This window comes from Hypanus sabinus, chromosome 17 (genome assembly GCF_030144855.1).
Source record: "Hypanus sabinus isolate sHypSab1 chromosome 17, sHypSab1.hap1, whole genome shotgun sequence".
NCBI lineage: Eukaryota > Metazoa > Chordata > Chondrichthyes > Myliobatiformes > Dasyatidae > Hypanus > Hypanus sabinus.
Genome location: NC_082722.1, coordinates 51930596 through 51958172, shown reverse-complemented (window position 1 = coordinate 51958172; position 27577 = coordinate 51930596). Strand labels below are relative to the sequence as shown.

General features: G+C 37.8%; 1 protein-coding gene across 1 annotated transcript; it reads right to left on the bottom strand.

Annotated features, from left to right (window-relative positions):
* Positions 1-341: 341 nt before the first annotated feature.
* gas8 (growth arrest-specific 8) lies at positions 342-27421 on the bottom strand. Its single transcript, XM_059993056.1, has 11 exons — positions 27291-27421; positions 25548-25640; positions 24929-25126; positions 19423-19629; positions 18308-18362; positions 15240-15445; positions 14051-14218; positions 9200-9286; positions 5494-5703; positions 3104-3169; positions 342-493 (listed from the first exon to the last, which is right to left on the bottom strand). The coding sequence occupies exons 1-11, from the start codon at positions 27291-27293 to the stop codon at positions 344-346; spliced, it is 1443 nt and encodes a 480-aa protein (XP_059849039.1). The 5' UTR covers positions 27294-27421; the 3' UTR covers positions 342-343.
* Positions 27422-27577: the final 156 nt, after the last annotated feature.

The window sequence follows — 27577 nt, the reverse complement described above, 5'->3', positions numbered from 1 at the left end:
TTTTGATAGAAATGAAATCTGACAAAGTGTAAGATCAATGATTGTTCTTCTGCTTTGGGAGTCATCATTTGAGAAAGGAATCTTGAACACAAAACTAAGAGACCTTCTTCAAATAATACCGTGGTACTTTTAACATATAATCTGAACTACCAGAATGTGCTGTGTGTTTTATCATAATCCAAAGATGGCACTTCACTTCTACAGAAGACCCTTAGTAATGTATTCACAATACTGGGCTAGAACATGACCAGTCGATGTTCCGATAAATTTCTGATGCATCATAATTAGAAATATTACCAATTATATTTATTGATATCACAGGAAAGTGTAATTTATTGTCAGTTTATGACCCAGAAGCGACCAGCCCAGCTGGACCCTGACCAATAGTCTGGCCACACAAGGCAGTTTCCAGGGGTTTGAATCCAAGCTCCTCTAGTGGAATTCCGAATGCAGTAAGTTTTGACTCATATGTTCGCAGCAAGTCATTGTGAGCCTGTACAACAAGCAGAAAGGTGATTTTTAATAGAAATTCCTTAGAAAATATATGTTTTTGGCTTATCCATTGTAACCATACAACTTTAAATAGGCATTGCTTTATGAAAAATGACAAATTAACATCATTATAGAGACAAATTCAGCAGCTGTTTTGATTACAGTGGAAGTAATCTAACTGTATGAGATTATTAACCAATTTGATTTGATAATGCTGGTAGAGACTAAGGAGCTGGTGGTGGTGGATCTGAGGAGGGCTAAGGCACTGGTGATCCCTGTTTCCATCCAAGGGGTCAGTGTGGACATAGTGGAGGATTACAAATACCTGAGGATACGAATGGACAATAAACTGGACTGGTCAAAGAATACTGAGGCTGTCTACAAGAAGGGTCAGAGCCGTCCTACTGAGGAGACTGAGGTCCTTCAACATCTGCCGGACGATGCTGAGGATGTTCTACGAGGCTGTGGTGGCCAGTGCTATCATGTTTGCTGTTGTGTGCTGGGGCAGCAGGCTGAGGGTAGCAGACACCAACAGAGTCAACAAACTCATTCGTAAGGCCGGTGATGTTGTGGAGGTGGGACTGGACTCTCTGACGGTGGTGTCTGAAAAGAGGATGCTGTCCAAGTTGCATGCCATCTTGGACAATGACTCCCATCCACTCCATAATGTACTGGTTAGGCACAGGAGTACATTCAGCCAGAGACTCATTCCACCAAGATGTAACATTGAGCATCATAGGAAGTCTTTCCTACCTGTGGCCATCAAACTTTACAACTCCTCCCTCGGAGTGTCAGACACCCTGAGCCAATAGGCTGGTCCTGGACTTATTTCCACTTGGCATGATTAACTTATTTTTATTTAATTACTTATGGTTTTTATATTGCTATATTTCTTCACTATTCTTGGTTGGTGCGGCTGTAACGAAACCCAATTTCCCTCGGGATCAATAAAGTATGTCTGTCTGAGACAGCAAAGTTAGTTATTACATCAAATGTCATATGGAATTGTTAACATGGAGACAGCGGAAAGCTGTAGTTTTATCATCTAAAAATGGTACTATCAGTGATACTTCAGTTCACTCTTTGGCCCAAAGCCAGAATATCCCACTATCTCACTGGGGCTAGTAGTACTAATGCAAACAAATGGGATCAACCATAAATTGTCACGAGAGACCCAAGAGCCTGCAGATGCTGGAATCTGGAGCAAAGAATAAATGGCTAGAGGAACTCAGTAGGTCTATGGAGGCAGAGGGATGTCAATGTTGTGGGTCAACAGCCTGCATCTAGACTAAGAGTGTAGAAGAGGGACAGCCAGCACAAAGAGGTGATGAGGAGAAGTGACGCAGAAGCTGGCTAGCCACTTCTTTCCAGGCAACTTCCTCTAAGCCTCCCATTACCCAGTTTCTCTTCCTTCCCCCACCTGATTCCACCTGGCCATCACTTCCCTCCCCATCTGTTTCCACTTGTCTGACAGTTCCTGTGTCACCCCTTGCCCTAACCTCTTTACACTGACCTATTTCTCCTTATGCTAATGCAGCACTTTGACCTGAAACATCACCTGAGCCTCTGCCTCTACGAATACTGATTTCCTCTAGCAGTTTGTTTTTTGTTCATAAATTGTCATGCTGTTTTATTGCTTGAGAGAATTTATAATTTGGAAAAAAAAGTGAAAATGTATTTCTGCCTATTACTTGGGCTATTTTTTGTCAATATGTCACTGAGCAATTACTGAAGTACCAGTCATTATTTATAACAGAGAGCTTGACACAGGGATTCTCTGACAAAATATCCAAAGCAAATAGTCTTTTTTAACAAAATAAAGGAGTAATAAACCTCCATTAAACTTTATAGACTGCTATTAAGATCTACAATTTAATTTAATCTGAAACCTTCACAGCTTAATAAGGCAAATGGTTTGCACAAGACCACAAGAAGCTGCAGAGCTGTGGACACAACTCTGTACATCATAGCAATCAGCCTCTTGTCCATGCATTCTGGCTATACTTCTCACTGCCTTGGTAAAGCACCAATAAAATCAGACTCCACCCGCCCTGCGTATTTTCCTCTCCCCTCTCTCACTGGGCAGGATATACAAAAGCCTGAAAGCACACACCACCAGTCTCAAGGACAGCATCTATCCCGCTATCATAAGACTATTTAACAGTCCCCTAAAAATGATAAAATAGACTCTTGACCTTGCAATCTACTTTGTTATGGCCTTGCCCCTTGCTGTCTGCCTGCACTGTACTATCACTGTAACTCTTTATTCTGCATTCTGCTTTACTATATTGCTTTGTATTAACTCAATGCACATCTGTAATGAAATAATCAATATGGATGGCGTGCAAACCAAATTTTTCACTGTACCTCGGAACATGACATTAATAGTAAACCAAACTATCCAATTTTTTTTAATCAAGAATCCAAAAATCTGCTCTGCGGCTGGCAGTGTACTCAAAGACAGCATAATGATTTAAAGGCACGGAGGAAGGAAAACGTCTTACTGAAATACCAGACGTTATTGAATGAATTTTCTAGTTTTGAATACACGAAGCAAGATACCAGCAGCCTGCGAAAAATGCAATTTTTGAATATTTAACTTATAACTTACCTTACAAACACGAGCCAATTCATACTGTAAGTCTTTGATTACATTGTTCTTAGAGTCCAGAACATCCTAAGAGAGAACCAATAGGTAAATGAGCTTGATGTAATATTCAGAATCTGAAACAGCTAATAAAAATATCAACAAAGGTATATGAATCTGAAATAACAGGTATGTAGTTAAAGATTACGCTCTATCCAGTAAGTAATGTAACACAAAATATACTTGTTCACAAGGAACAATAAAAGTTAAATTAAACATAAATTATTCCAACAAATTATTGTTACTCTAGAAATTACTTAAGATATTTTTTAAAATGTTTCAAACATCTCTGAATGCACATAGTCCAAATAACCCTAACCAGAATCTTGTTTGCCTTATTATTTGTCTTAGACCACTGTTCCACAGAAATATCTTCCAATTCACCTACCAATCCATGAAATTAAATCGAATACATTGTGTAAATTCAGTTCCAAAAACAATACTTGATTTCTCAGTAATCTTCATTGACTTGCAAGATGTAGTTTGAAATATTCTAAGCAAAATGTGAGCACTGAATGTCTACCCGATGGTATTGGGGAGTAGTGGTTGGTGGAGGAACCAAGCTGGCCTTAAGGATTTCAATCTATTTGTCAAGTAGTCTCTTTGTCCTCTATCCCGTTATGATCACACTTCCCTTTGTGCCTTTCTTTGATCTTTTAAAGCTCTTTTATCTCAAATTTTATCCTGTTCTGATGAAGGATTATCAACCTATAACATGTACTCAATAGAGATATTTAATATCAGAGAAATGTACACAGTATGCACCCCGAAATGCTTCATTCTCTAAAGATTCTGCCAAACCCGACACCGTTTTCCATTTATATTTCAGATTTCCAGCATCTGCAATATTCTGTTTCAACATGATTTTAATATGACGTTATCTCACAAATAAATCCTTTATCTTCAGTTTGTTCATGGAATCTTGCCAAAGGCAAAGGATTCTGGGTACAGATAGGGTACATTGAGACAAGTATATTTTATCCCATTTAGAGCCACAGAGTCATAGAAAAGTACAGCACAGAAACAGAACCTTTGGCCCATCTAGTCCATGCCAAACCATTTAAACTGCCTAGTCCCATTGACCTGCACATCCATACCCCTACCATCCACGTACCTATCCAAACTTCTCTTAAATGTTGAAATCGAGCTCACATGTACCACCTGCACTGGCAGCTCATTCCACACTCTCACCATTCCCTATAACTGAAGTCCTCCAGTCCGGTAACATCTTTGTACATTTTCACTGTACTCTTTCAAACTTATTTACATCTTTCCTGTAGGTAGGTGACCAAAACTGCACACAATACTCCAAAATTAAGCCTCACCAATGTCTTATGCAACTTCAACAGAACATTCCATCTCCTGTACTCTATACTTTGATTTATGAAGGCCACTGTGCCAAAAGCTTTCTACCTGTGACACCAGTTTCAATAAACTATGGAGCCATATTCCCAGATCCCTTTGTTCTACTGCACCCAATGCCGTACCGCTGTGTAACACCCACCTTGGTTGGGCCTACCGAAATTAACCAAAGTTTCATGGAAACTGTTAGAAAAGGTATAAAAAAACAAACTGAGTAATAAATTATATGTTTAAATGAAATCCAGAATAAATTAGAATACTATCAATACTGCCACAGTACTATAAAATTGTGTGTTAGTTCCTAAGTTACCGATGGGGAATTCATCCAGTGTTCTTTTGACTGACTGTAAATGAAAAAAATCAGCAGAGATACGTAGTGTAGATAATGGACTGCCTTCATTCAATGCTATCGACAATTGCATCCTCCATCTCTTCACTTTCATTGTAACATTTAAGATTATTGACTGTATCTTCAAATTCTTTATAGTTTCTAACTTGAAGTAGTGAAATTGTTTCATTTCACTCCTGGCCATTTCTGGCTTCTCCAAGCCTGAATGCTTGAAACCGCAGTGAGAAAAACAATTCTGAATTGTGTTTCTCATCAACTATCAGCAACCAAATCACTGCTTTTTGAGCATTACATGCACAATTGATGCTATATAAAAAACTTTCGCTCTAAGCACAGGGAAGTACCTAATGGCCATACACAGGCACACTAATTGAAAGTGTTTGGCAACAGTCTCCTGCTCCAATTAAGCAATGTAGTGTTCCACATCAACGAAAGGAATCCCGGCTATTTTCTTAATTAGCTTTATTTCTTTAAGAAATGTCCCAAATAAGCAGCTGCCCTGATTAACTGTGGCTCCAATTAACCAGAATCCATTGTGGTTTGTATCTGATAATCACATTTTGTTGGCATTAAGAAATTTCCCAGTGAGATGGGTATTGTTCCCATACCAACCACAAGAATAAACAAGAAAGATTATTATTACCTCCAGTTTGCGAGTGATCATAGTGAGTGCAGTTGGGTCAAGGTTGGAAGCAGCAAGCACCTCGTTCAGTTGTGCTTCCTTTTTCTCCAAGCAGTCTGACAGCGCATTAAGTTTTTGTTCAAGAATAATATTCTTCAAACCCGTCTTCTGCTGAACCTCCTGAATGGCTTTTTCAAACTTCTTGTACAGCTGATCTCGCTCTTCTTGAACCTCAATGCAAAAGAATATTTAAAAGATTGTAACAGTAGTAATGTATGCTGATATGAATCAACCATGTTAATTCTGCTGAAAGTATGCCACATACCAATTAGTTGAACAGATATTGGAAAGTATTTGAAAACTGTTAACTTCTTATGTAAAATAAACATTTTTCCCTTCCTCGAATTGGTTTATTTCTTGTAGTTATCTGACAGTGTATTATTGCATCCAGTTCTTGGTAACTAAATTTCAGAAGCAATTTAGATTTAGATATAGAACATAGAATAGTACAGGTCCTTCGGTCCACAATGTAGTGCCAATCTTATAACCTACTCCAACGCTTCTTTCCCACATAGCCCTCAATTTTCATTCATCCATGTGCCACTGAGTCCATTAAAGGTCTAATGTATCTGCCTGTACCACCACCCTCAGCAGTATGTTCCAAGCACCTACCTTCGACTCACCCCAATATTTCCCTCCAATTACCTTAAAATTATGTTATCTTGTAATAGCCATTTTCACCCTAAGAAATAGGTGCAGGCTGCCCACTCTATCTATGCCTGTTATCATCTTATACATATCTATCAAGTCACTTCTCATCGCCCTTTGCTACAAGGAGCCCTAGCTTACTCAGCCTGTCCTCATAAGACATAATTTTTAATCCAGGCAGCACCCTAGCACGTTTCCTCTTTTATCCCTGATCAGTCCTACCTTCGGTCTAAATCTTCCACAAACTTCATATAATGAGGTGACAGAAATTAAGACAATGCTCTGAGTTTTATAAAGCTGCAGAATTACCTCGCAGCTGCTCAACTAACAATATCCCGTGAAACTTCTTTATATTATTCCTCAGTTAATTTTGTTTTCATTGCCTCTGTCTGTCTCTCCAATGCTTCTTGATTTTCCTCTTCAGTAACCCAACATACATCTTTCTAACCACCCTACTAACTTGCATGGCAACTTTGGGGAATCTACAGATGTAGATAACAAGTCCTCCACATGGCCAAGAATCCTGCCATTCACCCTCTACTCTGCCTTCAAGTTCTGCCTTCCAAAGTGTATCATGTTACACTTTCGGATTGAACTCCATCTGCTACTTCTCAACCCAGCTCTGCATCCTATCAGTGTCCCTTTGTAACCTACGATGACCTTCTGCAAACTTACTAACCACACCTCCACTTCCTCATCCAAGTCTTATATAAAAATCAGAAAGAGCAGTGGTCCTAGAACAGATTACAGCAGAATGCTAATGGTCACTAACCTCCAAGTGAATACACTTCATCCACTACCACTCTGCCTTCTATGGGCAAGCCAACGTTGAATCCACTCTGCCAAGTTTCCCTGGATCCATTGCCTTGTGACTTTTTGAATGAGCCTACCACGGTGAACCTTGTTGAATACCTTACTAAAATCCACATACAACATATCCACTGGTTTTCCTTCATCAACTTGTTTTGTCATTTCCTTGAAGAATTCAATTAGGCTAGTGAGGCATGACCTGCCCCTCACAACGCCATTCTGACTGCCCATAATTAGACTATGCCTTTCCAAATGCTCGTAAATCCTGTCTCTGAAAGTCTTCTCCAATAATTTACCCACATTTGATGTAAGACTCACTGTTCTATAAATCCCAGGATCATCCCTATTACCTTTTATGAACAAAGGAATAACATTTGCTACCCCCCCCCCCCCAATCCTCTGGTACTACGCCTGTGGACAGTGATGACTCAAAGATCATCACCACAGGTATAGTAATCTCTTCCCTCGCTTTCTATAGTAACTTAGGACATATTCCACCTGGAACCGGAGACTTGTCTGTCCTAATGTTTTCAAAAGTTCCAGCACATACTCTTTCTTAACATTAAAATGTTCCAGCATATCTGTCTGTTTTAGGCTGTCCTCACATTTGCAAAGGTCCCTCTCACTGATGAATACTGAAAGAAAGTATTCATTAAGGACTTCCTCCAACTCCAAGCACGTTTCCTGTTTTTGTTCCTAACTGCTCCTACCTAGTCTGCTCATCCTCCAGTTCTTCAAGTATGGGTGGAACACTTTGAGGTTTTCCTTAATCCTACTCATCAAGGCTTTCGTATGTCTTCTTCTAGCTCTCCTCAGTTTCTTCTTAAGCTCCCTTATAACTCTCAAGAACCTTGTCTGATCCTTGCTTCCTAAACCTTAAGTATGCTCCTTCCTTGTTCATGACTACAACCATGGACTCACTTTCAACGACTGCATTTCTCATGTTCTCAATATTTATTATTATTACTATTATTATTCTTTTTTCTTTTGTATTTGCAGTTTGTTGTTTTTTGCACATTGGTTGTTTGTCCATCCTGGTGGGTGCAGTCTTTAACTGATTTTATTGTGTTTCTTGGATTTACTGTGCATGTCTGCAAGAAAATAAGTCTCAGGGTTGTACATGGTAACATATATACATACTTCCATAATAAACTTATTTTGAACTTTGAATATATTCCACAAGACTTATCTTGCTTACCATCCTTTCCCTGTGTCAATGGAATACAGTTTGAATAGTCTTGCTGAAAAAGAGACTGTGACTTTTCCAAGAGAGTTCAATGTCGGTATAAAGTATAATGTGAATTTACTTCATATAATTAATTATATTTTTTTCATATCCTTTTCATGGACTATAATTGGGCTATCACCTATCCTAATACTATTTTCTTTATCAAAATGATCATCTGTTAATGTTTCTTGCTTAACTTGTTCACCAGTACATTTACTCAGAAAACATTTCATATTTAATTCATTTCACTATTGAAACTGAAGATCAGAATTATTATCATCATTATTATTACTTTATTACTAATGATTATCTCTGATCTTGATCTTTAAATTTCACTTACGTCTCTCCGAACTCAGACTTGTGAAGGATATCTGCTCAGGTTTAACATTATAACAAAAATCAAAACTAACCTAACCAAACTGAACCCAAGAGCAAGGATTTATAATTTTTTTGATGCCCTAACCACACCACACTCAAATTGTTGGATCCCATCAAACTCAAGTTGAAAATCAGGCTCTAAATAAAGTACTCATACATTTATTTTATAAAGCTTGAAAGGACTTAAGACTAAGATTATTTGAATTTTTGAAGCTACCAATATATAACTAGGACCCTTATGACTCAGGTCAGGTTGCTAAACTGTAATTTGCTCTATATGCATATCAAGCAAAATGGAATTAAAGTGAGTAAATACAGCTGAGGTAAAGAACAACTATAACCTAACTGGATCAGGAGAATGTTCAAGGAGCTGAATAATTTACTCCTTTTCCTAAACTCTGGTTTCAGTACACCTCTTGTCATTCAACCACTGCCAATGCAATTTCTCAAAATGACGTCTGATTATAAAGCTCATGATTTTTAAACAAATAATTACTTTTAATAAAGTTCCTCTTCTGGTGTGCAGGGCTGTGGGTGCGCTTTCATCATTGGCATTTTAAACTCATCAGTTATATTTCAATAAGTAACTTTATAGTGACCAACCTTGCAAAAACGCTGCTCCAGTACTTCATATTCCCACCTGAATTGCTTCATTTCTTTATCCATCATTTTAAGCTTTGCTCTAGCTAGCTGCAAGAAGAAAATCAATTAATTCAATAGTTAAATTCCGTGTTCTTTATCAGTGGCTTGTGCCTTCCATCTTTACTTTGAAGTCAAGGGACGGGTCAACCACAGCTCGGATATTTTAGTAAGTAGTCACTAATACGACTCTCATATTTATTGACAGTGCACATAATTGTCAGCCATAAGATGGAGCTGTGTTACTTCTGGAAAATCTTTAGCTTATATTAGTACGACAATTATAACTCAGAAATGGCCAAGAAATCATTCAGTCTTCCAATTTTTTTTATATACCTAAAGCAATTATTGCTCACATTTGTTAAAAAACACTAATATATTTTTATTATCTATGAACAAACTGGTATATTTAAGTTTATAAAAGAGCTTTTTCTATAAAACAAATACATATCTTGGTCAAATACTCAAGTATCACAAATGTAAAGTGCTGATAGCCTTGCATTTTTACAAGCCCCATGTAATTCATAAATAGTTTTCAGCACATCCATTTTCAAAAAGGAACCCATGGTACAGTAAGCAGGTTAGTGAAGCAAAAGAAGAGCAGAGCCACCAAGTGATGAATGAGCATCTACAACAGCCTATCTACCTTATCATCATCAGGCCTTCTATCACCAAGTTCACGAGGGTCACCACTTACCAGAAACTCAAGAAAAATCACAAAAACACCATGAAATAGCACAGCTACATAAGATATTTCTTTAAGTAGCTCACCTTTTGAGTTTCTATCCACAAAGTAGTGATAGAAAACACCAAGAGAGGACAAGTAATGAACCAAGGTTAGAGTTACTATATCTGAATCTTGAAACTCCTTACAAAACAACTTTGAGGGCATACATTTAGCACATTGACTTCAATCTTTCATTGCTGACCCCTATATATTTAGGTTAATCACAAATGACAATTTGCTCAGAGCATCCACAACAGCCTTTCTCAACCTTTTTGTCTTGGAGAAAACATTGAAATAATTTTAGGTCTCAGGGAAACCCCGCATAAATATTATTCTATCGACAACTCACAGTACATTAGTATTATCAGTAAGTTGTAGATATAATAATCCACAAATAATTGTCAATGCTCTTTTGAATACAGGAAGAATTTTTAGCTAGCTTTCCTTTTAAAAAACAGGTAGTTAAGCTTAGATTAATTTCAAGAAAGGTAAGTTATCTCTTTCCCTTTCACAAATATTAAAAATTCATAAGGCAAACATATAAATTTCTGTTAACTAACTGGCTTAAGCCAAAAAGGGATTATTTTTTCTAACGGCTCAGGAGATTTAACTTAAATAAAGATTGTAAATTGATTTTAATTAATGTTATTTACAACATGAAATTTATTGACAGTTGAATAGTAAACTTACTAAAAACCATAAACCAAAGCAATATGAATGAAAATATAGCCTAATGCACAATTTTATACAAGACTTTGAAAAGATCATTTTCTTACTAAGTGGCATGATCAGACTCAAATATAGGCCTAGCATGTAAAACCTGTGCTTGTTTTTTGCTGCACAAATACTCAATTCTGGGTTGAACTTGAGATAAGCACATACAGATCTCACCTTCAACTGAAATGAGACAATCTCTATCCTTGCTACTGATGCTTATTAAACAAGAAAAAGCTTGCTCACACATGCAAGAATTTGAAAATTGCAGCAAAAAGTTCATTGTTTTCTTCTGATTGGCAGGAAACTCTTTTACAGAAATCCAGAATTCATCATGTAAAACACATCTTGAGTGCAAGAACAGACTGCCTCTCACAAAGTTTTTCCTCTTCTCTCAAAGTCAAGTCCTCAGGCTGAGCAGAAGATTCATTGAAAGGGCTCCTCACTGAGCCATACACTTGTGTTGAGAGGGAGGAAAGTACTGCTCAATTTTGTTCTGCAGTTCTTCCAGGTGGTTTTCAATAAGACTTGATACTTTCTGATCCTCCCCAGCTCTCAAACCCAAGCAGCAGTGGAACCATTTCAAGATTTCCTCTTGCAACATTGTGGGGGTTTTTTGCAACAAAGATTCAATTTCCTTTTAAATCCAAGAATTTTGTCACTTTAAGTTAAAACATTTTCTCCAGGGCCTTGCAGACATTTGTTCAAATGGCTCATATGATGAAAAATGTCTGCTAAGTAGGCTATTTCTGCAGCCATTCTTCATCTTCAAAGCACTCTGCAAAATCTGGCTTACTATTTTCCTGAAAGTACTCTTGCAATTCACCTTTCAGCTCAGATACCCTACTGAGAATTATTCTTCTACTAAGCCACCAGATTTCTGTATGCAGCAGGAGACTGGTGTGCTCTTTATCCAGGTTTTCACAGTTTTTAAACATACTCAAGTGAACTGGTCTTTGTTTAATAAAGTTAATCATTTTTGTAGAATGATCCAGAACTTTTTTCATTTCATCTCCAAGAGTTTTTGACATCAGCACCTCCCTGTGAAGAAAGCAGTGTGTTGTGAACAAAGTCAGGATTTTCTTTTCTTACATGAGAAACAAAACCTCTCACGGAGTCAGCCGTTGATGGGGCACCATCAGTACAGATGCCAACACAGTTCCTCCAAGACAGATCTTTTGTTTCCAAATATGAAGACAAAACATTAAATATATCTTGGCCTTTGCTTGTTTTTTGGCAATTCTTTGCAATAGAAAAAGTTTCCTTGAATTTCACCATCATTTACAAATCTAACAAATGCTACATGACAGTTTTAGTGAAACCTGTTGACTCATCAACCTTGATAGAGAAGCTGCTGTTTTTCAGTTCATCACACAAATCCTCATCAGCTTCATGAGACATCATTAATAAGTCAACTTATCATACTGTTTGAGTAACTGCCTTCTTGTCTGAACAAAAACCATGCAAGAGCCCTTTCTCAAGTTACTATATACAGACAACTGTACTCTTCTCACGCACACAGAGGACATGCTATATGCTGCAGTCACAGTTTGCCAAGGTTGCACAAGCTTTCAGGTTAACAGACAGTCTGAAGAAAACAATGATCCTCCATCAGAAGCCCCCTTGCGGCATTTACAACCAACCTCTGATCATTATTGATGAACACCCTCTCACCACAGTTGAGCAGTTCACTGTCCTGGGCAGCATCGTCTCTAACGACACTACAGTAGTAAGGGACATTGCCAATCGACCACTTTGCTGCTCAAGCAACTCCGCTGGCCAGGCCATGTGTCTTGTGTGGACAACTCCAGGTTACCGAAAGCAGTACTCTGCAGAGAACTCTCTCAGGGCAAGAGAGATCATGGTACCCCGTACAAGAGGTACAGAGATCAACTTAAGCAGCAGCTCTCTCAGGCAAATCTCAAGGTCAACGAGTGGCAGCAACTGGAGAATGCTGATCCAAGGCACAGCCAAGAATATTGAGGAATCCAGAAGAGTGACTGCTGAAGAGAAGAGGAGACATAGGAAGGATCCTACTGCCCAGCACCTGCATCCCAGCCGCTCGCATCTCCCTACAGGCCCAGAGTCCGCAGATCCAGAATTCGCCTCTGCAGTCACCAACGATAATGCTCTCACTCCTGAGGATTCTTCTTCCCTCCTGATCTTCGCAAGCGAAGAACCAGCCATCATTGAGCATGAAGCCTTTTCAATTTCTTGTACTGCATCTTGTCCAGTATCTTACCCACTATAATGTTACGTGCTGGCGTTATTAGGTTCTCAACAACTGTGGGACTTTTGCGTTTCTTGGTAATAAGTTCTGCTACTAAGTAGCCTAAATCCTGGTCCCTTTTACTAACTGTGACTTTATTAACAAAAGCTTTACTCTGGTTGTTTTGCAATTCCAATAGCTGTTTAAAATAATTATCACATTTATGTGTCATATGGCTATGATTTGAAGTTAAGCGTCTTTTCAATTTTGCTGATGCCATTGCTGCATTTGTAAATTGTTTGTCACAGACTAGGCACAACAGAATCAAAAACTAGGATCACCAGTCCATGCAAAACCTTTCATGTAATGACGCATTTTTTGTGTCCGTTGTTGCACTCGTGCCATGAAATGACTCAGAAGATTGCAATTCAAAAATCGCCACATTTGACCATCTGACATCTCTGTAAAACACAGGGGTTAATAAAATACAAAAACAGGCAAGTCTATTCAATGCTCATAAAACGCACTTCACTTTCCTCCTCAGCCTACCGTCCTCCACAGTATTCACCAATTGCCACAGCCTCCCCTATCTTGCATCAAAAAACTAAGAATTGGACTCAACCAAATAAACACGGTCATACAGTGCACCACCATACTGGGCTGAGAAGCCTCTAATGAGATTGCTAATGAGGCTGCTCAGTCACTGTCCAACACTGTGAGCACTAGCATTGTGCAAAGTTAAAAAATGACTTTTTTAAAATCACAATCTCTTGTGGAAACCTGAGCGACCTCTCACGGAACCCCAGTTGAGAAACCCTGGTTACAGAAAATAAAATATGACATTGTAATATTTGATACATATGGACGAATATTTTCAAGAATTTCACAAGTAACAAGTTATTCTGTTATCATCTTGTAAAATTATAACCTGAATTATAATTCAATATTTGTGTTGTGATATTTATGTTGATATTGTGATAATATTCTCTGGATTTAGCAGAGCTGTATCAGAAATATTAAATTACAATTCATTATAATATACAGATAGATTGGATAAAATAAATATTGGTTCAAAAATCAGTATCATAATCATAATTATTTCCTTAAATCAATTCCAGAAATTGACAAACTAGTATACAAATTGCCAAGTTACCAAAAAACTTACTGTAAGGAAACCTTTATCCTTCTCATAATTAGCCAAAAGTTTAGTAAGTCTTGCCACCTCTTCCCGTGCCTTCTGAAGTGGCTCTGTCAGATGTTTGTTCTGAATGCGAAGGTCTGCCATTTCATTCCCCATTCGTTCTTCTTTTGCTTTCATTTCTTCTACTTGTTCCTGAAGAATGAGAACAACATCTGATCATCCCATCTCCCCACCGCTCAGTGACAGAACAGCAATTTTGTTGCAGCAAATCACACGCAAGAAACATAACTTACAATTGTGTATCCAAATGAACTTATTAATATTTATCACTGTGTATGAATATGAGGAATTTTAAAATAGTGCAGGAAATTATATATTTGGTCTATTTCGTTCAGCTCCGAAGACCTTGCCGTTACTTTACTATCTTCGGGTCAAATCTATGGAACTCTGTCCCAAATAGCATTGTGAGAATATATACACCATACGTACTGTTCTGGTTCTTTGCCACTTTCTCCAAGGAAATTAGGAGTAGGCATTAAATGTTGATCTTGCTAGCAAAAGCAAAATTATTTGATGGAACTTAAAACATCTTCATACATTTAGATGCAAGGTAGCTCCCTTATAATGAACCTTTACAATAAGAAGTAACATTTAGATTAAGGTAAATGCATGAAATAAATATGGTTCAGAGATTACATTTTTTTTTGGTAAAATCTATATTTTATCAATGTTCAGTGAGTGATCAATATTGCAGATAACCTGCAATATTGCTATACTGCCTTGCTTACATTCATCTGAAGAGTAGAACAGAAGAAATTTACTGAGTACCTTTTGCGTACAAATGCATATATCAGAAGCCTTTAATTGACAAATGTCTCATATCCAACCCTCAAAGAAAAAGCTCTCCGTTCCTCAGAGTTGATTGCTTTCCAATGGAAAATTAACAAAAATAAATGGATTAATGACTTAGAAACCTAAAACTGTGTTGTGGTTATCTAAACCCATTTTTCATGGGTGCTAACATCAAATTGAACTTGATTTGAACTCAGATCCAGGAATGGATAAGACAGTATACAAATATATCCAGCTGTTAGTTTCTGGCAGAAATTAAGCTTTCATGTCACTCAGCAAAGAATGCAACAGTTCCAATTTTACTTGTAACCATGTACAATCATTTACAGCAAATCTGTTTAATGATGTGAAAACCCCTAACCTTCAATGAATTAATGAGTGCCAAGTTGTTAAGAGTGATGTCATTGTAGTAATTTTTAATATCACTGAAAGCTTTTTCATGATTTTTCATCAATGCATTGATCTGACTATTCTTTCTCTCTTCAATTTCATGAATTTCTGTTTTTCTTTTCAATTCCATCTCTTCACGCAGCATGTCCATCTTCTTCTGATACTTGGCTTCGATATCTAGTATAAAATCACGGTTAAATTATTTTCTGACTCAACAAAATTTTCATTTTTTCCACTTAGAAACTATAATTCAATTACATATGTTAGATCCTAATGCTCGAAGTTTCTGAAGTGCAGGAGAGTGAAACTTGGGCAGACCTTTGATTGGATTGAAGGTACAGGTGGCCCCCACTTTTCGAACGTTTGCTTTACGACAGCTCGCTGTTACGAAAGACCTACATTAGTACCTGTTTTCGCTAACCAAAGAGGATGTTCGCCTTTATAAAAAATAAACGACTGCTTTATACTTGTGTTTGCCCAAGAAAGACTACCATGACCGTGAAGCCTTGTGCAGGTAGTTGTGTGCGCATGCGTGTACGTGCATATGCGTGAACATGCGTACGCATGTACGTACGTATGCGTGTACGTGCGTAGGCATGTACGTGCCAATTTTTTTTCTCCAAATCGATTTTGGCTCACTGTCTTTTTATAAGTGAAACTACACCGTACATACAATATTTCTACTTTATACAGGCTGTATATTTATCATATCATTCCTGCTTTTACTATATGTTAGTGTTATTTTAGGTTTTATGTGTTATTTGGCATGATTTGCTAGGTTATTTTTCTGGTCTGGAAAAACTCAAAAATTTTTCCCATATAAATTAATGGTAATTGCTTCTTCGCTTTATGACATTTGGGCTTACAAACGGTTTCATAGGGACGCTCTACCTTCCAATAGCAGGGGAAACCTATAATCAATTTAGTTGCAATAACAGCAATGATTTTCTTTATAAACCTCTGAAGAGACTCAATTCCTATCAGAGGCAAGTTACAAGTTTGATTGCTCATCTTTTCATTGGGCAAGTGGCTTCACGATCACAGACTAACCTCATAATCATCCTATTTTTAGAATATGAAGCATGATCATATATCCAAAGTTACTGACAGTATGAAGCCTGCCTTACCATATTTCTAACAGCAAGATGTGGTCCCTTAAAGTGTATGTCTTAAAAGTTCCAAAAGCAGTATCTAAAAAGTACTCAAATGACAAACACTCAAATCATGGTTTACTTTTTATGGACTCTATTTAAAGAGCAGTAGAATCCAGCAAAGTATAGTGATAACACTTGATCTGGAAATTCTATGTATAATTTTTTTAAAAAGTCTGGTTTCTTTAACTAGAAGAACTTTCGCATTCATATTTAGATTCTGCAGTTACTGACAAAGCAGTAATTCCTGCCACTGTTGTCAAAGGAATCTGCCCACAAAGCTCTGGAGCGCTGTTGCATTTCTCTGACAATGGTTACTGTCAGACAGCAGCTCAAAGGGATTGCTAGAATTCAGAAACAGAAATGACATCAGGTTCACTGTATAGCCATTCACAAAAAGGAATATTCACAGATTGCAAAGCAGGAAGTAAAACATTTAGAACACTTTACAGAATGAGAAAGACTGAAGCTTAAATATCAGACTAATGAAATATTTTTAAATGTCACTCTAAAATCTATCTAATATGAAATATTTCTCCTAACTACAAACCACATTAATTTAATCACATTGAATTAATGATCCAGAATGCTATTGAGAATTTGCCTCCACCTAGTGCAACAAAGTGTAAAGTTTTAGGGATTTCTGCAGTAAGGATAATTAACAATTAACCATTTTCTCTATTTCCAGACTTTCCTTGACAACAGTGGAGAGTTTTGAATTTCCAGTGATTACACTTAGTTTTCTAAAGAACTCATGAACATCTCTCAATCTCAAAAGATGCACTGAATGCTATTTTTGCTATCATTACAACTACACAATCCAGGTCAAAGTTCCATGTTATTTATATTCAGCATATACTGTATGTGCCTAACCAAAAGCAGGAAGCAGATGCTGAAACAAGTAGCATCATCATTAAAACATCCAGACTGACTCCAAAGGGGGAAAGAAAATCTAATATTTGACCTTCGCCACTTTAAATTTTTTTTGAGATCACTGCTGTGGGTAAACTGGGGATTTTATTTACATAGGCATTCAAATAGATTAGTAATACTGCATGCAATTAATAACAAAATATAAGTACGAATAACTGCAAATCAGAAACTGGCTAGAAAGTATAAGACAATAAATTGAAATAAAGGCAAACAACTATGATTGGCAACTTGTGTTTTCCAGGAATCTGTACAGGGGCAACCACTGTTTAATCCTCTCCTGTGTGTTAATGACTTAGAAATGAAGTATAAAACATCCAGAAGTTGATCATTTCGGGGATGAGAACAGGAAGGTGACATGAGTTGATTAAGTGCATGGATCAAATAGTGTCAAAATAAATTCAACATTGGGAAAATGTAAGGGCATCTATTCTGGACTGCTCTGAAACTGGACCACCAGTCGAAACTTCACAGATAATGAATGCTACATTTTTTTGTCCAAACAATTACTAAAACAGCAACGACAGCCTTTTGCTTGTCATTAGATTCTAATTTTCATATTAAACTGCAACTAACCTGCTTTTGATGGTGCTTCTGAAACCATATTAAGCTTTAAGTAAACCAGCAACAACCACACGATCAGCAGGGCTGCAGCCACACGTCAGACTCCAAAATTTTTGAAATGCTACCATCCATTTTCACTAGAGAGAAGGTCTCACAAATGCAGCTCTGTATCTTATTTCATGGTATGCATTATACTAGTTAAAAGTTATCTTGGCTGCTGCCTATTTTTCTCCCCTGCCTTTTTGCTAGTTAGTTAAATTGAGTAATCATAAGTCTTTCACTTTTATTGACAAGTTAGAACTCAATGCCTTCTGCATTCTACAAAGATCTGAATTTTTAATGTGATTAATATAGGTTTCATTTTAAAATCTACCAATAGATAAACCATACCAACCTTCTATTTGTTTCTCAAAGTCACTCCACAATCTTGTAATTTCTTCATCATTTTTCTGTTGATGAACATGAAGCAAATTTTCATCACAAATGTATTACAGCAATAGTGAAGGATGAACTTTTACTGATAGACTTCTAGCATTTCTGTCCTTACCTCAGAATTCCAGAATTTTCTAGAATTTTGCTACCATTTGCCTTCTAAGTCTTGTCTTGTCAGCAAATCTAGACTTGCTGGCCTAGATTCTTCTAAAATGTTGTGAGAGTACCTGGATTTGCTGACCACTTGGGGAGAGCACTTCAATTTCCAATTACCCTCTAGGTGAAAATTTTCTTCTTTGAATCTGCTTTAAACCTCTTATCCCTTACCCTAAGCCTTTACCCTCTAGTTTTAGATACCTCTGTCCAATGCGCTGTACAGCCATATAACTGTACAGCCTTAATCAATACATTTTGTGATCTCAAAAAAGTTCAATCACATTGGCAGGCAGAATTTGGCTCTAGCAAATCCATTCACTTTAATTGACACTGTGCTTCCAAGCGTAGATTAATCCTGTCTTTTGATTTTTTTTCCCAATAACTTCTCCACCAGAAACATTAGTATTCTAATAATGCATTCAATGTTTGTCCTAGTATTCAAATAATTCAAGATATCTGGCAAAGTATTCAAAGTTTTTATCAATACTTACTGAACCACATTTGCTTTAGATATCCTTAAATATGCTCTGGGTTTGCACTTCTCAAATTATCTGTTCATAAAAAGGGTCTTAGCTAATTCTAACCTCTCCTCTCAATACTTTTCAAAAGTTTATATTCCCCAACTTAGACATCTTGGAGAACATTTTAGACTCAAAGTGATACAGAAAGATATTGACCCCAATATTTTTTCATTCTGGAACACAATTTTCAAACATCTTTCACCAAGACCACCACCTTGCTCCCATTCTCAACTCAGCCTAAATATTTATCATCTATCAACTGCTTTGAATTTTTTAGGATATTAGATACTTCTAAATGCCGATCTGAAATCTAGCTAATCATTACAACACCTATAAATTTACAGTTGAATTTGCAGTAAACACATTAAAAGGACTTAACCATGATTCTGCAAAAACGTACCAGCTTCAAGGTTTTCACCATGTTTTCATTAGAGAGTTCCTGTTCCCTCAGTTCTAGCTTTAGATTTCTCATATCATTTACTAAATGACGTTCCTGATCATGATGCTCCTTTTGATCCAGTTTCAGGGCCACTGTATTTTCTATCTTCACCTCAGCAAGATTATTCTGGTGTTCATATAACAGATGTTTGACTTTTTGCTTGTAGACCTATTAAAAGAATGTAAACCAAAGTAAAGGAATCAAATTAATTTTGCAATTAAGAACCCTATGTACAAGAAGTTTTAAGGAATTATGAACCCCTATATTTGTAGTGGTTATTTATCCAACAGTGTTAAATTTCCTTGAGCATAAGTAAAAATAAGCAGCAATAGTAGCTAGTCTTGGATTTTTTTACATGTAAAATAGGAATTGTAAAATTTAGAAATTTCAAATAAACTATTTGCTTTTAATAAATTGAGTTCTCCATAATTTGAAAATTCTCCCATTACACTTTACTTACATTATTATTAAAGGTTACTGAGGTGTCCAGAACAAAATATAAGAAAGTTTAAAAAGGGTTAAGAACTGAACTTCAGGCAACATGGAGATAAATTTAAGAGGGGTGATGAATACAAAGTTCAAAGTTTAAGGTAAGTTTATTATTATCAACATATACTACCCTGAGATTCACTTTCTTGCAGGCATTCATAGTAAGTACAAAGAAACGTAATAGAATCAATGAAAAACTGCTCTCAACCAAGACGGACAAACCACCAATGTGCAAGGAACAGCAAACTATGCAAGTACAAAAAGAAAAATAAACAAAATAATAATAATAATAAATAAGTAAGCAGTAAATGGCGAGAACATGAGTTGAATAATCCTTGAAAGTGAGTCTTATATGTTGAGGGATCAGTGCGGAGGTGAGTGAAGTTATCCCCTCTGGTTCAAGAACCTGATGGTTGAGGGGTAATAACTGTTCCTGAACATGCTGTACATCCTTACTAATGGCAGCAGCAAGAAGAGAGCAAAACCTGGATGGTGGAGGGCTTTGATGATGGGTGCTACTTTCCTGCAATTCTGCTTCTTGTAGATGTGCTCAACGGTGGGCAGGACTAAAGGTATTATATTTTAATGCACATAGTATAGGAAACAAGGTCGATGAGCTTAAAGCACAGTTAGAAATTGGCAAATACAATGTTGTGGGACTAAAAGAAGATCATGGCTGGGAGCTGAACATCCAATGATGCAGGTACATATCACTGGTGACCAATCCACCTTCAGCTTTCCAAGCACCTTCTCCCTAGTAATTTCTGGCACTTTGCGGCATCTTTCACTGTGAAGACCGATGCAAAATATATACTGAACTCATCTGCCATTCCTTTATCTCCTACTACTACTTCTCCAGCAATCCAATGTCCACTATTGCCTTTTTTACATTTTAAACATCTGAAAAAAAACTTTTGCTATCTATCCTCTTTTATATTATTGGCTAGCTTACCTTTACATTTCATCTTTTCTCCTGTTACTGCTTTTTTTCCAGTTGCCTTATATTGGTTTATAAAAACTACCCAATCTTCTAGCTTCCTGCTAATTTTTGCAATATTGCATGCCCTCGCTTTCACTTTTACGGTGTCTTTCACTTCTGTTGTCAGCCACACTTGCCTCACCCTCCCTTTAGAATTCTTCTTTGGGATAAAATAATCCTACATCCTCTGAATTACTCCTAGAAACTTCTGGCATTGCTGCTCTACTGTCATCTCTTTAGTGCGTGGCCAAGTGGTAAGGCATTCATCTAGTGATCTGAAGGTCGCTAGTTCAAGCCTTGGCCAAGGCTGCGTGTGTGTCCTTGAGCAAGGCACTTAACCACACACTGCTCTGCGACAACACTAATACCAAGCTGTATGGGTCCTAATGCCCTTCCCTTGGACAACATCGGTGGCATGGAGAGAGGAGACTTGTAGCTTGGGCAACTGCCAGTCTCCCATAAAAAAACCTTGCCCAGGCTTGTGCCCTGGAAACTTTCCAAGGCGCAAATCCATGGTCTATCAAGACTAACGGAGGCCTACTACTACTGTCATCTCTGGTAGAGTCACCTTGTAATTAACTTTGTCCAGCACCTCTCCCATGCCTCTGCAATTCCCTTTACTCTACTGTAACACTGATACTTTAGCTTTTCCCTCTTATACTGCAAGGTGAATTCAATGATATTATAATCACTGACCCTTAAGCATTCCTTTATCTTAAGCCCCCTAAACAAATCTGGTTCATTGTACAACACCAAATCCAGAATTGCTGTTTTCCATCTGAGCTCAACTACAGGCTGCTCTAAAAAAGCAATCACATGAGCTTTCTACAAATTCCTTCTTTTGGGATCCAGTATCAACTTAATTTTCCCAATATACCTGTATGTTTAAGTCCCCATGATCAACAATAAGTCAGAAGGGAGCACGAACTGCAGCTCCATTCAGTTGGAAGAGAGCACAGGGACCAAAATTTGAGAGTGTCCATAGGAAATGTAGGAACTGGTGCTGCAGTGAGTTTAAAGGAAGCACAGCAACTGAAGCAAAGGTATGTTGAAAAGAAGAGCAGGAACCATCATCTGGGAAGCCAGATGGCAAGCATCAGGACTTCCACATCTGGATCGCAATTATCAGTGTTAAGGAACCTATGGCCATAATAACCAAGGCTTATGTCTTATATTGATCCAGGGAAAGATTAAATCCAGCAAAACGAGCCCAACAAAAATAAGAAACTGATACCAAAAAGTAATAAAAGATTCAGAAAGGAATTTTAAAAATGAATTCAAGGAATTATTAAATATTTATAAACATTTAAGAGTGATAAAAGAAAATATGGGTTCATTAAAGATTAACATAGGCATGGTTATATTGGATAATAAAAAAATGAACATTTATAATTGGATACAGTACTGAATATCATTAAGACACCACAGAAAAAGTTAAGACAATACCATGCTTTGTAAAAGCATTTAGCCCGCAACCCTTTGTTCACAAAAATGAGTATTACAACCAGAGATTTTGATCAATTTAATTGATCATTTTTATTTATGAATCACATGCTCCTTTTTTCACAGTAGAGCCGAAAAGAACAGGGAAAAATTGTAAAGGATGAAAAATTAAAAATTAAAACTCAGATATGTCAGCAGTCCAAAAGTATTCATCCCTTTGCTCAGTACTTAGTTGAACCACCTCTTGCTGTGACTACAGCCTGCAGTCTTTAGATAAATCTCTATTAGCTTTGCACTACATGATGGAGCAAGATTTGCCTATTCCACCTTGCAAAATTGCTCAAGCTGTGCCAGGTTAGTTGGAGAATGGTGATGGACTGCAAACTTGAGATCTTGCCACAGATGTCTGATTGAGTTAAAATCAGGACTCTGACTGGGCCACTCACAGACATCGATTTTCTTCATTTGAAGCCCCTCTGGCATTGTGCTTTAGGTCATCGTCCTGCTGAAAGACAAACTTACTTCCACGTTTAAGCTTTCTGGTAGAGGCAGGAGGTTTTTATCCAGGGTCTCTCTGTATTTAGTAACCTTCATCTTCCCATCAGTCCTGACCAGATTTTCAGTCCTTGCTGCTGAAAAGTATCCCCACAGAATAATGCTACATCTGCCATACTTTACAGCAGGGATGGTGTTACCACAGTATTAAATTTACACCACACACACCGCTTAGTGTTCAGGCCAACTTGCTCCACTTTAGTCTCATACAATCACACTTTGCAAAGTCTTTACAGGCAAGGATATGCCTTTTAAAGTGGTGCATATGGCATAAATCTAATATTAGCTGGGCAATAGGATATAGGTAACAGCAATAAAAGAAACTTTCTTCAATTGCTGATATATGGCAAGTGGTCTTCTCCAAGAACGTGTATTGACATCTCAGTTTTTCACCTTAAACATTATTGATACCGAAAAATGAAGCAAGTACTAAAGAATTCTGATCTGTAGGGAAGTAAAGATACTTACATGCCTATGTAATCACTAAAAATAGAAAATGAAATATTAACTCCTGAGAGCTGGAGTTTAATAGTGAGATATTGTACACAACCTACTTGAAATTCTGCTTTGCAGTACTGGACACTGAATTTCAAACAGGTATATTGTCCTTGGAAAGGGACCAAAGTAGTCTGCAAACAATATGTTAAGTGAAAAGATTTTGTAACAGTGCAAATGCAGAGAAACTACTTTTCCTGCTGGAGGAATTCAGTATTTTGAAAATCAGAGTTATGCCAATTAAAAGCCAACATTTAGACCATAAGACTGGAAGGTAAAAGAGCAGATTTAGGCCTTTTGGCCAATCAAGCCTGCTCTCCAATTTGATCATGGCTGACTTTTAACCACCATTCGCTCACCTTCTACTCGTGACTATTAATCTCCTTTTCTACCAGGAACCTCTGCCTTAAATACACCTAATGACCTGGCTTCCAGGGAACTCTGAGGCAACGAATTCCATAGTTTCACCAACCTCTCACCGAAGAAATTCTCCCTCATCTCAATTTCAAAGGGGATGTCATTTTAAAACTGAGCTGTGCCCCAAGATCCTAGACTCTCCTACTTATGGAAACATCCTGTCTCCACATCCACTCTATCCAGGACTTTAATTATTTGGTAAGTTTCAATGGGAACTTCAACATTGAAAAATTGTTAACTTCTTCACATTTAATTGTGGAAAAAACAACTAAATGTTTCCCCAAAAGGCGATAGAAATCTGCTGAATTGAAATCCCAGAAACCTGCTGAATTGGATTATTCAAAAACCTGAATATTTACATTTTTGTTGGTCAGGGATTTTTGTTAGCATTCATTTCAAGGGGTCTAGAATACAAGAGCAGGATGTGATGCTGAGGCTTTATAAGGCACTGCTGAGTCCTCACCTTTGACAGTTTTGGGCCCCTCATCTTAGAAAACATGTGCTGGCATTGGAGGGTCCAGAGGAGGTTCTGGGAATGAAAAGGTTATCATACGAGGAACGTTTGATGGCTCAGGGTCTGTATTTGCTGGAATTCAGAAGGATGAGGGGGGATCTCATTGAAATCTTTCAAATGTTGAAAGGCCTACACAGAGTAGATGTGGAAAGGATGTTTTCCATGGTGGGAGAGTCTGGGACAAGAGGGCAAAGCCTCAGGATAGAGGGGCACCCTTTCAAAACAGAGATGCAGACAAATTTCTTTAGCCAAAGGGTGGTAATTTGTTACCACGTGCAGCTATGGAGGCCAGATTGTTGGGTGTACTTAAGGCAGAGATTTTATAGGTTCTTGATTGGACATGGTATCAAAAGTTACAGGGAGAAAGCTGGGAAACGGGGTTGAGGAGGAGAAAAATGAATGATTGAATAACAGAGCAGACTTGATGGGCCAAATGGCTAATTCTTTTATGTCTTATGGATACCCAAGAACAAAGTTAGATACAAATTGCTGATATTAAATACCAAAATAAGTCTAGGGAAGCATACATCCCTCCATATTAATTTTCCAGTGACCTTGTCGAATTACAGCATTACCTTAATTTCCACCTGATGCCGTTCCTCTGCATCCTCCATTTCTCGGTCTTTGTTTCTTAATTCTGACTTCTTCTCCTCCAGCTGCCGTTTTGTGATCTCCCAAAATGTATGGATTTTATCACGTTCAAGCTGAAAGTAATTCCGTTCTTCTCGTTCCCTGTCAAGTTCTTCACGTAGCCGAACAATATGTTCTTCCAACTATGAACAGTTAGAAAATAATTATTTTAACCTATTGGAAATCTTGAACTATAAATTATTAAAATAAATCACTGTGACAACTCTGCCCATCATTCATAAACCCTGTACTAGAAATTAGTGCCACTCCCATGTTTTTTTTCCCATGGTGCTGTAAATTATTCCTTTCCAATTATTTATCCAATTTCTTTTTGAAAATTCTTCTACTAACTCTTAAGAAAGGGATGATAAATTAGTGTGTCCCCCCCCTCCCCCGTTAGCCCTCTTGATCTTTTCTGAATTGCCTTCCTACAAATATAAAACCACTTTCCCAGAGTGGACTCAAACAACCAAAGTTGTTTTTTTTAACAACTAAATGTGCAAGCTGGGGTGCACTGAATAAGGTTCATGCAAAGCTTCATTTTATAGAACATAAGAATGTTACCTGCTCCTTAGACATATCCTCTGTGGAAATGCCATCGATCACAGCTGCTGTTTTTGCTTTCTTGCCAGCTTTCCCCTTTTTCTTCTTTGGTGCCTGTTTAATGGATAATTTTCATTATTATTACATTTGTTTTGATATAAGCAACTAAGTATGCTGAAATTATCCAGTCAAACTGACATTATTCACTTTAATATTGAAGATGTGTTTTCTTTTGCAGAGGTACGATATCAAGACAAGCATTGTGCCTCTTGGCTTGATGTAATTCTTGCAACAATGAAAGTTGTATGGAGGATGTTATGCCTTGATTGGGCGAACAACTCCCATGGATTCACAAATTTTAAAACTCTTTGAAAACACATCGTGAAATTGGCAAATGAAGCTGGGTTTGATACAGTAGACCAGATTAATGTGGAACAGTTATTAAAATTATAAGGCAAAAGAGAGATTACAAATGAAGAGCAACAGAGGTTACAGGAGAAACTAGAAGTCAACAATATAGCAGTATCATCACCAACACATCTCATGATCAAAAGACTTTCAGAGAGGTTAGTTCCCATTCTAAGAAGTGTCATTCTCAAAGATGATGATCTGAAATAATAAATGTGGTTACATGATAGAAAGTGCTGTGTTTTGCTGTAAGCTTTGTAAGATGAAAGAGAAAGTTGTCCAGATTTCCACTGGCATCTATTATAGTCATTATTCATCAGCTAGCCAGAAATAGTCACAGGAATGATGGTTGCCATCAAACTCACAGACTCCATCAAAGTCATTGACATCATCCAAACGCCAGTGACAACTCTGCCTCTCATCTCCTGCACTGACAACTCAACGTAAAGCACTATAACCACTGACATACAAGAACATGAACTAGGAGACCACCACTTGTATCATTGCAATAACCTTTCACCTCCTTGCTTATCAAATATCTGCTTCAAAGAACATTCGGGTCTTTCAGGAAAACAGTTCCAAAGACTATTGATACTCTAAGAGAATATAAAAATTCACCTCATCTCTGCCTTAGAGACAGTAATCTCCCTCTCCCCTGTTCCAAATTCTCCCACAAGACCAAACATCCTCATGTCATCTGGGGTATATTACGTATTTTTATCTTAATTTTAAAACTTAGTTGATAATCAAATTGTATTTTATTATTTTCAATAATGATGTGTTAGGCAACATTTCCTCTGAAATCTTCGTGCTCTGGAATGCAACCAAAATTTTACATTGAAACTAATGGCATTATGATTTATGATTTTTTTAACAAAACTTTTTCCAAGTTTGCAAATCTTTCATAAATTGAGCACCTGTATTCGCTTTCAATTTCTTTTTTTGTTTGGACATCTATCTTTAACAGCATTTTTCAGATTATTTAATCTTATAGGTTGAACAGACGGAATGATGCGGTAGTAGTGGATAAAATACTAAACAAAGATTATGTCCCTGTTTCACGTTGAGGCAAGTGGGGTAAGAGCTAGCGCAGGACCCTTGCCCTGATGACTGGAGCAAAGGGAAGCATGAAACGTTTGCTGGAAGGGGTGTATGCGTGGGCACCAGGTGAAGGCACAAACTGGCCCAAACGGACTAAATGATGTGGAACGGCCGCACTTTCTTAATAGTCGAACACGGGACACCAGAGCGGCCAGCCAGGAATCAGTGCCTTCGGGGGGCGGAGTGGGTGTAAGCCCATCTCCTTCCCTCTCGGTAGGCACAAACCACTCTCCCTCAACACCAGCTGCCACTCACCATGCTGCCGGCGGCGCTCACTCCGGGTTCCTCCGAGCCTTCTGTTTACCAACAGCGCCATGGAGACATCGCGAGAGCCCGGCGCACTAAACACCGCGAGACTACGTCCGCCATACCTTTGCGGGGCAGTGGGACGGAGGTTTCGGGAAACGGGCGGGGTGTTTCTTTGTAGGGAACCTGCCTGCGCAAAAGTTAATCTTGGACAGGCTGGAGCATCACCCACCCCCTCCCCAATCCATGGGGGGAAAGACATGTCGAATCAGAGCACCGCGAGAATAAACCCATTT